The sequence below is a fragment of the Lutra lutra genome, chromosome 7 (genome assembly GCF_902655055.1).
Source record: "Lutra lutra chromosome 7, mLutLut1.2, whole genome shotgun sequence".
Classification (NCBI taxonomy): domain Eukaryota; kingdom Metazoa; phylum Chordata; class Mammalia; order Carnivora; family Mustelidae; genus Lutra; species Lutra lutra.
Window position 1 is genome coordinate 69,204,206 of NC_062284.1, and position 12,933 is coordinate 69,217,138.

Genomic DNA, 12,933 nt, shown 5'->3' on the forward strand with positions numbered 1-12,933 from the left:
TAATGTCCATCCTTACTGGGGAAAAACAGACAGCTTTACCCCTAAGGTCAGGAACAAGACAAGAATGTCCACTCTCACCACTTTTATTCAACATAGTACTGGAAATCCTAGCCACAGGAATTAGACAACAAAAAGAAAGTCATCCAAATTGATAAGGAAGAAGTAGAACTTTCATTATTTGCAGATGACATGATACTATTTATAGAATACCCTAAAGACTTCACCGAAAAAGAACTACAACTGATAAGTCAGTAAAGTGACAGGATACAAAGTCAATGTATGGAAATCTGTAGCATTCCTATATGCTAATAATGAGGCGACAGAAAATGAAATTAAGAAAAGAATTCCATTTACATTTGCATCAAAACCAATAAAATATCTAGGAATAAACTTAACCAAGGATGTGAGAGACCTGTGCTCTGAAAACTATTAAACATTGATGAAAAAAATTCAGGACAACACAAAGAAATGGAAAGACATTCCATGCCCATAGGTTAGGAGAACAAATACCGTTAAAATGTTTATGCTACCCAAGGCAATCTACAGTTTTAATGCAATCTCTATCAAAATACCAACAACATTTTCCATAGAACTAGAACAAACAATCCTAAAATTTGTGTGGAACCCCAAAGGACCTCAAATAATCAAGGCAATCTTGAAAAAGATAAAACTGGAGATAGAGTTCCAGACTTCAGGTTATATTACAAAGCTGTAGTAACCAAAACAGTATGACACTGTTTTGACAGTAGATTAATGGACAGTAGATCAGTGGACCAGACTAGAATACCCAGAAATCAATCCATAATTATATGGTCAATCATTGACAAAGGAGGCAAGAATGTACAGTATGTGTGGGGCAGGGGGAAGACAGTCTCTTCAACAAATAATTTTGGGCTCTCTGGATAGCTAAATGCGAAAGAACGAAACTGGGCCACTTTCTCTAGACACACACACACACACACACACACACACACACACAACTCAAAATGGGTTAAAGATCTAACTGTGAGACCTGAAACCTTAAAAATCCTAGAAGAGATCACAGGCAGTGATTTCTCTGGTATTGGCCATAGCAACATTTTCTGTTTCTCATGAGGCAAGAGGGGAAAGAGCAAAAATAAACTGTTGAAACTACATCAATGTAAAAAGTTGCATGGTTAAGAAGGAAACAAAGGCAACCTACTGAATAACAGAAGATATTTGCAAATGACATATCCAATAAAGGGTTAGTATCCAAAATACATAAAGAACTCCTACAACCCCACACCCCAAAAACAATAATCCAATTAAAAACTGGGCAGAAGAGGAGCATCTGGGTGGCTCAGTGGGTAAAGCCTCTGCCGTCAGCTCAGGTCATGGTCTCCGGGTTCTGGGATTGAGCCCTGCATCGGGCTCTCTGCTTAGCGGGGAGCCTGCTTCCCCCTCTCTCTCTGCCTACTTGTGATCTATCTCTGTCAAATAAAAATCTTAAAAAATGGGCAGAAGACATGAGCAGACTTTTCTTCAAAGACGTAGATGGCAGCAGACACATATAAAGATGCTCAGTATCACTCATCATCAGAGAAATGCAAGATATCACCTCACATCTGTTAGAATGGCTAAAATTAAAAACATAAGAAACAAGTGTTGCCAAGGATGGGAAGAAAAAGCAATCCTTATGCACTGTTGGTGGGAATGCAAACTGGTACAACCACCCCGGAGAACAGTTTGGAAATTCCTCAAAAAATTAAAAATAGAAGTATGCTGCAATCCAGCAACTGCATTCTTTGGTATTTACCCCCCAAATATAAAAATACTAATTGAAAGGGGTATATACACCTCTGTTTATTGCAGCATCATTTACAATAGCCAAATTATGGAATCAGCCCAAGTGTCCATTGATAGGTGAATGGATAAAGAAGATGTGTGTGTGTGTGTGTGTGTGTGTGTGTATAAAAAATGGAGTATTATTCAACCATAAAAAAAGAATGAAATCTTGGGGTGCTGGGTAGCTAGCTCAGTTGGTTAAGCATCTGACTTGATAATCGCCTCAGATCATCATCTCAGGGTCATGAGATTGAGCTCTGCATCAGGCTCCAATCTGAGCACGGAGCCTGCTTAGGATTCTCTCCTCCTCCTCCCTTTGCCCCGCCTCACCTCCCCACCCCCCACCATCACATGCACTCTCTCTCTCTTAAAAAAAAAATCTTTTTATTTACAATATAATATGGATGGAACTAGAGAATATAATCATAAGCAAAATTTTTAGAAAGACAACTATATTATTTCACCGACACAAAACAAGCAAAGGAAAAAAAGACAAACCAAGAAATAGACTCTTAACTAGAGAAAACAAGCTGATGGTTACCAGAGGGGAGGTGGTGAGGAAATGGGTGAAATACGTAATATGTAGTAAAGGGTACACTTAATCATGAAGAGCACTAATGTATAGAATTGTTGAATCACCAAATTGTAGACTTGAAACTAAATACAGCACTTATGTTAACTAAACTGGATCAAAATTAAAAACTTAATTAAAAATACTTTATTACTAAAAAATGCTAACCATGATCTGAGCTTTCAGTAAGTCGAAATCACTAATCACAAACCACTATAACAAATACGATAATAAAAAGTTTTGAAATATTGTGAACATTACTGAAATGTAATACATGCATGGACACAAAGTAAGCAAATACTGGGAACATGAAACCAAAAGACTTGCCTGATGCAGTATTGCCACAGACCTTCAGTTTGTAAAAAAAAATCAGTATCTGTGAAGAACAGTAAAGTGGAGCAAAATAAAATGAGGTATACCTGTATTTATTTGAATTGTAATTAGTTCTTTAAAGCAGAAACATGGTATAAATTTAATTGGATTCTTCTGAAGTTTTCATTTAACACTTGGGATCTTGCCAGGACTCCCTATTTGGTGTCCTCTCCTATGCATCTCCTGTATGCATCTGTATGCATTCCTGCACATGTACACACACAGCTTAATTGATATTCAGCTTTTCTTCCTCTTGTCTTCATTTTGTTTAATACTTTCTCCATCTCCTTTGTCAGAATTTACTAGAGCATGGGAGGAACAAAGAACATAATAAAGCATCAAAGACTTAGAGAAACCAAAGTACTTGGGTATATTCTGTTCATATATCCCTAGATCTGTATAAATGGGCCCTGCCTACTCCCCATCCCCCACTAACTTGTTCAGCTTGCTTGTTTTTATTAGCTAGTATTATCAATGAGGAAGGGAAATATTTCTAAATGAAACTTCTTTCTATTTGTGATCTATATATTAGTAACAGATTTAGCAGTAGAAAAATATAAAATCTCTTATTCTGTTAAGTCCTTTGACAGGAAAATTCTTAATACTTAAGACAAAGTGATACAAATAATAATTCATTCAGTTAATGAACATATGAAAAAATTAACTTATTGATAACCTGAATATCTTGAATTCCCAAAATGGATACTCAAGATAATTTAAAATTAACTCTCTTTTTTTTTTTTTTTTTTTTTCAGATTTTATTTTTGTATTATGTATGTTAGCCACCATACAGTACATCATTAGTTTTTGATGTAGTGTTCCATGATTCATTATTTGTATATAACACCCAGTGCTCATTATAGCACGTGCCCACCTTAGTTTAGGACTTTGATGCTTTTTAACTGTTCATTTATTTTGTTGTTAATTGGAAATATTTGTATTCATTTTGTTTCAGAAAAGAACTGCTTTTAATGAAGTACACCAACCATTGTGAAAGTGGAAAAGTAAAGATTATTCATCATGCCTGCTGTGGCTTCAGTTCCTAAAGAACTCTACCTCAGTTCTTCACTAAAAGACCTCAACAAGAAGACAGAAGTCAAACCAGAGAAAATAAGCACGAGGAAGTATGTATCCTTTGCTAGTTTCACTGAATCATATTAATTTTTAGTTCATTTCCATATTATTAAGTGGGTTAGATAAGTAGTCAGTTTGAAGTTTATTTGAAAAATGGCATCATCACATGAATAAAGTAAGACCTCCTTAGAGAAGTTCTTAGCTTTATTTTGGCAGAATATATATATATATTCTGCTGATACGCATATTTTCTGTTCTCTGGACAGTGTAACAATTATAAGTTTAAGAGGTAAAGACTACAAGGTTTCTACAAAATTCATTCAACCACAGTTAATGTCTTTTCATAAAACAGTATAGATACACTTTAATTAAAGATCATTTTTATCCATGTATATTTCACATATAAGATATGATCCTAGCATAGTCTTTCTTTGATTAAAAGAGGAGAAACATGTATTTTTTGTCTAATATTTAGCAAAGTATTAATTTGTGCCAATTTGACATGAACTTTCAATGTAATGATATATGGGTTTTTATTTTTGAAGACACACAGTCTATCTTCCTGCTGACGTGGAGGCTAGAGATGATACTTCACTGATAATGATTACAAAATCTGTCCTGAGATAAAATATAATAGGGAGAGGTCCAGGAATTTTGGTATTTACTGAAAGTAATATTGCTAAAAATAGGGTATCAGTAAAATTGTTAACTTGATAGTTTTATCTCTGATATGGGACAAGAGGAAATAGTGGAAATTTTCTTCTGAATTAATTTTGACAGACAAAGGAGAAGATTTGGAGATAAGCAACTACATATTAATAGAGTTGGAAATAGAGATTTCAGAAAGAAAGGTGGATTTAGCCAGCCATATATCCCAGACTTGGGGCAAGCAGATTTTAGAAAGCAGAAAAGAGGTGTTCCATGGCTCCTCCATAAATGGGAGACTCTAAAAAAAAAAGATATATATGATCCCAAATGAACCTGTGAAGAGGTATCTGAAGAGACCTGTGAATGCACAGGGACATCCTTATGCATCATTTTCTAAAGGAAATAGAAGCTGGAAAGAAAACAAAACACCAGGGATGAAGAGGAGAGAACAGTAGGAACTTTAAAGAAGGTCACAAAAGAAAATCCCAAAATGAACTGATATTTCTAACCATTACAGAGGACAAAAGGGGCTTTTAAAAAACTGATCTTTTCAGGGACAGGAAGAATAAGAGAAGGATTGGCCTACTTCTTGACCTAAGTTGGTAGTATTGGTGGGATAACAGAGAAAACAGTTCTGTTTAACTTCTGTTGATGGGGCGCTTGGATGGCTCAGTCTGTTAATTCTCCAACTTTTGATTTGGGCTCAGGTCGTGATCTCCAGGTCATGAGATTGAACCCCATTTTGGACCCTGTGAAGAGTTGCTCCCTCCCCCATGGAGCCTGCTTAAGATTCTCTCTCCCTCTCCCCATAACCCTGTTCTCGAGTAGGTGCTCTCTAAAATAAATTAAAATTTAAAAATAAATAAAAAACTTCTGTTGAATGACCTTCAAATAGAAAACAATGGGAAAGATAAAGCTTTCTCAGAGATCACATAATCCTGAGACAGATCAATTCATTCTAGTCATGTCTGGGTTAGCTCTGGAACCACCTTGATTCCATAGGAAGTGGTATGTCAGCAGGACTTCTTTAAATATTCCTCTTCATGTTCTTGCTATGGCATAGCACTAATCAAAGAACGGTAGGATCCTTTTAGGATTTTTAGCTGTTTCACTATACTCACAGTGACTCTATGGCCATCTCAGCTTGGTCTGCTACATATAAGCTTGTGAGATATACATGCATCAGAGTGAAAGAAGTTTAGATAAAAGTTGAGAAAGAAGTTTACGTAAAACCCAAGGACTTGCTTCCACTCCTAAACTCTTCCAAAGAGAATCTGCTCACTAGCTTTGGTTTGATTTATCTGTATTTTAGGACCATGATGCCATGCTAGGCAGGTTGTACACATGCTAAGCAGGGTATATCTTTGGTCGTAAATATAACTTTGGCCCTGTTCTTTATGTGGTGTTCTTGGCCTGGCCAACTTCATCATTAATTCATGTTTTAGTTGTGGAGCAGATTGAAAATTACAGAAAACAAGAAACCCTGCTCTGTATAGATAAAATTGATAAAGCACATTATACATGAGCATTAGTACTATAACTAGGTTGCCAAAACTTTAGTCCTCAGTGATTGAATTCCTCTCAAAGGAATGCCTATTTTATTAATTTGCTTTCTAAAGACTTTACCAGGCAGATGACCTTAGAATGAATGCCACAGAATCCTAAAATTTACCAAAGTGGGATTTTAAGATTACTTATTTTTAGACTTCAAATCTCTTTTCCTTCCAGCACCAGTGAATCAGAGTGCAATTTGGTCATTTTGTAGAAGACTTTAACCAAGTAAAAAGATTGAACTCATGTTTCTTTCCCTGCCCCTTGTTTCTTGGATTTTAGGTGGGGAGATTTTTACAGGATAGTTAGAAAGGGGTAAGGAGAATTGAAAAGTATCTTAACATTAAACATTAACTAAATATTTTAGCTCCCCTACTTCAATGCAAGTGGTATGGAGTTATCTTCCTTAATTGTAGAGTATGACTATTAAATGACTGCCCAAGGACCACTTGTCTCAGGATTATCTATCATAGCAAATCTTTTAAAACTGGGCTCAGTGCATTTTGAACAGTTCAATGGTATATAAACAACTGTTAGGAAGCAGAAGTATTTATTAGTAGGATAGGGGAATTTTCAGGTTGCATCCAAACATATATGAAACTTTGTATCATTTACAAAGTCATGCAGTCTGAATTATGAAATTCACTTACCAAGATTCTCTGTAGACCTTATCATGATTTCCCCCCTGCCTTTATGTCAGGTGTTTTAATTATTTTTTTCTCTAATTGAAGTTATGTACAGAGTGCCCTGAAGATCTTCAAGACAGCAGAAGAATGCAGATTAGATCGTGATGAGGAAAAGGCCTATGTACTATATATGAAATATGTGACTGTTTATAATCTTATCAAAAAAAGGCCTGATTTCAAGCAACAGCAGGTACCTTTTATTTTTGCATTTTTATTTGCTAAGTTATTTTTGCACAGTAGAGCTACTGATTTCCTCTAAAAGTTAACTGATACTGAAATTAGGTCACACTATGTAGCACCAGGTTCAAACTCCTATGCAGCTAGAAAAAGTAAACTAAATGTTTAGTTTCTTCATTTTTAACTGTATATATGTGGATGTAATCACACTGTATACCCATACCTCATTTGCCTTGGATTAGTACAAGTTTATAGCAATGTAAAGATGTCTAAGTTTTCTGTTACAGTAAATGATCACCAGATCAAGTGGAAGGATTCAGTTTACTCATGCATTAAATACGAAAAATGTATCTGCAGTCATACTTTCTCAGGATTCAGGATTTTGTCAAGTAATGTGTGTGTGTATGTGTTTCATTTTTACTTTTATATTTGAGTGTAGTTGAATAGAATGTTACATTAGTTTCAGGTGTACAGCATAGTGATTAGATAAATTTATACATTATGCTGTGCTCGCCACAAGTGTAGCTACCATCGGTCACCATACAACACTATTATATCATTGACTACATTCCCTATGTTCTGTCTCCCACTTGCTTTCACCCATTTTCCCCTCCCCTTCCCCCTCCCCTCTGGCAACTATCAGTTCTCTAAATTTACATGTATGATTCTCCTTTTTGTTTGTTTATTCATTTGCGTTTTCTTTAGGTGCTGCATGTGAGTGAAATCATAGGATATTTGTCTTTCTCAATCTGACTTGTTTCATTTAGCATAATACCCTTTAGGTCCATCCATGTTGTCACAAATTACACAGTCTCATCCTTTTTATGGCTTTGTAATACTCCAGTGTATGTATGTATGTGTGTGTATGTGTGTGTGTGTGTATGTGTGTGTGTGTGTGTGTGTACACACCACATCTTCCTGTTTCATTTGTCAGTCTCTGGTTGGTCAGTCTCTTGTTTTTATGTGGCAGCTTTTTATATTTGACATTGTAGCTGTGTTAAAGAATCAGTTAATATGGATTGCTTCCATTTTTATTTGCTGTTATTACTATTACTTTTCCTTTTTATCCTTTGAGCAAGTTCCTTTCTTTTGCTGAAGCCGTGGGAAAGGAGGGAAGGTGGGAGAGATATAAATGGATAAAGAGAACTAATAACTAGGTATGTCTTGCTAGAGAACATGGTTGCATTTCAGCTGTACCAGAAACGGACAAAAGAAGAACACAGCTAGTAGGTTAGAGAAATTGGAGGAATACTGTGTTGGTGGTTCAACCAGCAGTCTTGCTACCAGACAATAAGCAGCAGCAACTTATACTGCGTATAGGTTTCTCACTTGGTTGAGAAGCCTTCGTGAATTAATATTGAGATTTTGTTGTTCACTGAATTGGTTTGCCTTATTTAAATTGACTTACAGAAGTGAAAAATGTTCTCTTAATCTTTGAAATAACTTTTTTTTTAAAGATTTTTTTTAAGATTTTTTTTTAAAGGTTTTATTTGTCTGTTTGACAGAGAGAGAGATCACAAGCAGGCAGAGAGGCAGACAGAGAGGCATGGGGAAGCAAGCCCCCTGCTGAGCAGAGAGCCAGATTGGGGGCTCAATCCCAGGATCCTGGGATCACGACCTGAGCCGAAGGCAGAGGCTTAACCCCCTGAACCACCCAGGTGCCCCTGAAATAACTTTTATTTTTTCCCCCAGAGTAGTGTGACCTATATGATTTCTTTTGGTGGTTGGTTAAGGGATGACTTTAGTGTTTTATTTAATAGTGATAAGTCATTGCTGGTATTTCTTTTCACCAACAAAATTATATTACTAATAGTTACAGGGTTTTAGCTGTAGCTTTGGAAAGGTGGCCCCTTGCATGTGAGGTTCATCCTTCTGTCCACAGTTGGCTAGATTGGTCCTAATCTTAGAACATTCTTGAGCATACCTATCTGCAAATACAGACGCCTGCCCAAATTCAAACAAGTTTCTATATGCTCTTTGATGGTTTTTATAATATCTATTAAAGTGGAATTACTTTTAAAAGAAGGGTAAAAGTGTTTAGTAAAGTAAATTTTTTTGAAAGATTTACAATTTTGGATAGCTTGGTAGTTTTGGTGTCTCCTGTTTTGTCTGTTATGGTAGGGCAAATTTTTTATGTATTTACTTTTTGCTGTAGTTTGTTTCCTTTCTCTCTTTCTTTCTTTTCTTTCTTTCTTTCTTTTCTTAAGATTTTATTCATTTGACAGAAAGAGAGGGGCAGGCAGAGTCGGGGGAGAAACATATGTGGGACTTGATCCCAGGACCCTGGGATCATGACCTGAGCCAAAGGTGGCCACTTAACTAACTGAGCCACCCAGGCACCCTGACTTTTTGCTGTAGTTTTCTAAGTTAGTGGTTGCTTTTTTTCTTTGAGAAGATTGGGAGTGTTCTTGTAGCTACTTTTTTTAACTTGAGAAGATTAGGAGTGAAGTTTAATCGATAAGAATTTTTTTCCATTTCCACAGAGTATCTATTACATTCCCAGAGGGAGTAGTTGAAAGTTACAGGAGTTGTTCAGCTTAGGAAGCTCCCTCCCAAGGCTCAGGTAACTCAGGCTGTTACTTCATGCACTGGAGTTGTTCATTTGCTCTGTCCAGGGTACGTATCTCCTTCTGCCTTAGAACTGTTTTTGTTTTATTTTATTTAACCCAACATCTCCAGTGTACTTCAAGTATGTGAAGTGTTAAATTTACCAACTAGGCATTTTCTAGGATTTACACTTTAAATCAGGTAGGGGCAGAATATAATGTCACTAGTCTTCTTCAGAAACCTGTATCTTTTAATCTTGTTTTACACGAGGGAGTATTTAAGATTTAGATAAAATGTTAATTTAGCAAGGTCACTAGTAAAGGATACATTACATTTCTTACTCATTGAAAAATTCCCTTTATGAATAATTTTTTCAGGGTTATCTGAAAAGGGAAATAATATTGAAAATATTAGTGTAGCAAAGTCTAGATAAATTAGAATTATATTTTCAAATCTGCATGGTATACATGATAATTAATCCTAAATATTATTGGTAAACCTTTTTATTTGTGAAATCATGAGACTTGAGTTTTTATGTTCAGGAATAAGAAAGTTCTATTTGGGTAAACCTGAGAAACAAACATTTTAGTTGTGTAAAAATTGGATGTTATTTTTCTATTCTGCCAACTTGAAAATATTAATTGTTCTCCTTTAAGAGCACAGAGAGATATAATTACTGACAAAAAAAAAACCTCACTAATATTAGGGGAGTGTCTTCTGGAAGTTTGTAACAGGCATGCCCAAACACAATTTTTTCAGAATTTAAACAGGGTTAAGCTGGGCTTAAAGACTGGCTTTTTTAAATGAGTTCATGTCAGAAAATTAAAAAACAAGTCACAGTAATTTTTGTTTTATTTTTATGAGAGAAATCTTATAATAAAGATTAAATTTTGTTTTCTGTTGAAAACACATTGCATCGGGATGCCTGGGTGGCTCAGTCAGTTAAACATCTGCCTTTGGCTCAGGCCATGATTCCAGGGTTCTAGGATCAAGCCCCACATCGGGCTCCTTGCTCAGCGGGGAGCCTGCTTCTCCCTCTGCCTGCTGCTCCCTCTCCTTGTGCTCATGCTCTCTCACTCTCTGTGACAAATATGTACAATCTTAAAAAAAAAAACACTGCATCAAAAGTCTGGACATTGTGGCAGCTGAAGTTTTCAGTTGATACAATATTGAAAAAACTTTACTTTTATTGAAATTACGTAATGAAGGGCCTTTTAACTTATTTAGTCTTTATTTAGAAGAATAAGCCTAACCTAAAACATGATGTACTTTATGTATTTTAAGTATTCTCTACATTCAATATGGGGCTGAAACTCACAGCCCCAACCCTGAGATATCAAGAGCTACATGTTCTACCTATTGAGCCAGCCAGGAGCCCCAAAACATGATCTTCTTTTAGGCAAAACAGACATGTGGTAGCTGTTATCAATAGATTTACCCCAAACCAGCTCTTAGTGACTGCTTTTCAAAGAGCCAGCAGTGCGTATCTTGCCTCTTGGTCTTTCTTTTTATTAATTTTTTATTACTATAATTTGTGATGAACTGTGCTACTAGGCTCTGATTCAGAGTCACACTGACAAGTTGTGGCCAGTTAGATAATTAGATCCAAAAATCAGCTGAGTTTCACTGTGCTACTGTCATGTTCAGCCAACCTTAATTTGAAAATATCGCTGATTGCAGGATCTAATCAGTGACCTCTTAGAGAAGTTATTTTTCTTAACTTTATTCTGCTTAAGTTATGTGCCAGACATTTTGTGTTTTTTTTTAAAGATTGTATTATTAATGATTTATTTCTATCATCTGATACTTACTCAAGGTTTCCTCAAGTGTTTTATGTCAAAAGTGTTTTGACTCCAGTTGAGAGGTAGGTTGCTATTATAAAGGTGGAGGCAAGAACATCGCAGCTTAAAACAAGGAAAACAAAATAAATACCATGCTGTAGGTCAATATACAATTTGCTTTACTGCTTCTGATTCTAGAGAAAGAAACCTAAGTAACATATTTGCAATAGGAAAATATATATTTTTCCTGAAAACTTGCTTTTTGGTCTTATTCACAAATAATAGGAATAGTATTTTATATATATATTTTTAAGATTTTTACTTATTCATTTGAGACAGAGAGAGAGTGTGTGCACAAGCAGGGGGAGAGGCAGAGGGAGAGGGAGAAGTGGACTCTGAGCCGAGCAGGGAGCCCAATGTGGGGCTTGATCCCAGGACCCTGAGATCATGACCTGAGCCAAAGACAGATGCTTAGCCATCTGAGCCATCCAGGCACCCCCAGTATTTATACTGAAAGGTGTCTTCCAAATAAATAAAATTACTACCTTTTAGGGTTTGGGGTTTTTTGTTTGTTTGGGGGGGGGGTTTGTGTGTTTGTGCAAACTGATTATATGAAGAAATGCTTTTGAAACATTTGGAGAACAAGTTGTGTGTTTATGTAGGTTAAAAGTTAAAAAAAAAAAAAACTTCATTCGATCATGTTTTCATCCAATCTTTCCGTCACATAGCACCATGATTTCAATGTTTTTAGCATTAGTGCTGTGTACAATGACCAGTACTAAAAGTATGGGATGGTTTTCTTATAATTTTAGGACTACTTTCACTCAATACTTGGACTTGCAAACATCAAAAAAGCTATTGAAGAAGCTGAAAGACTCTCTGAAAGCCTTAAACTCAGGTACAGACATTATTGTAAAATCTTTAAAAGAACATAAATTTCGAAGATAAAAATAATATTTAGAACTTGTCCATTTATATCTGACCATGCGTATGAATCCCAGTTCCTAGAAATAAATCTTACATTAACAAAAATTAGAATCATCTGCTGTATTACCTTTATGTTTATGTGTTACATTCATATTTTTTACTGAAAATCTGAAAATGTTTAGAATGATAGATTGTTGTGATAAGCCTTGGTGTAGTACATCAGAGCTCAGGTTCAGGTTTTCCTAACTCTCTGACAGGATTTTTTAGAAAAATATAATTTCTCATATGCCCCAGGTTGTAATGTGCTATTGGACACTGGTCTTATGGGAATTAAGTATTTACTATTAGTTTTGAACTGCCTAGTTTGCAGTAGCTATTATGTTTAAAAACAGATCTAATTCTAGTATTTACCGTGACTGGCTTGCCAGGCTTATAAAGTAATAAGAAATTAAAAGCGGTATGTTTTAATTTTTAGTTATTAATCATTCTTTAACAGAATAAAAGGGAGTTGTTTTTCTAACTGATTTTTCATGGTTGAATCAATGAACTATTCTAGTTATATATATCCTAGTCTTTACTTAGAAATTATCTTCTTGAATTAATATATTCCTTTTATCCTTTTCAGAAATTACTAATCTTGGGGCTGGAATATGTTAGGGTGGTTGGTACAATTTAGAATCACCCTTCTTTTCCTCTTTTCATCAGTTATTCTTTTCCTCCTTTCACCAGTTAATCAACTGAGTAGAACAGAATTTCTCCTTATCTTTAGGTTACCCCTTACTGATGTTTCTCT

The 12,933-nt window shown here is 35.5% G+C and overlaps 1 protein-coding gene across 4 annotated transcripts in view; it reads left to right on the top strand.

Moving 5' to 3' along the window:
- USP8 (ubiquitin specific peptidase 8) overlaps positions 1 to 12,933 on the top strand; it is a 70,993-nt gene that overhangs the window by 16,671 nt on the left and 41,389 nt on the right. For all 4 annotated transcript variants that reach the window (XM_047736876.1, XM_047736878.1, XM_047736879.1 and 1 more), the window contains 3 exons: positions 3,705 to 3,873; positions 6,754 to 6,898; positions 12,026 to 12,111. In XM_047736876.1, the coding sequence (XP_047592832.1) occupies positions 3,770 to 3,873; positions 6,754 to 6,898; positions 12,026 to 12,111 (335 nt within the window). In that variant the 5' untranslated portion in view covers positions 3,705 to 3,769. The remainder of the gene's footprint in view (positions 1 to 3,704; positions 3,874 to 6,753; positions 6,899 to 12,025; positions 12,112 to 12,933) is intronic.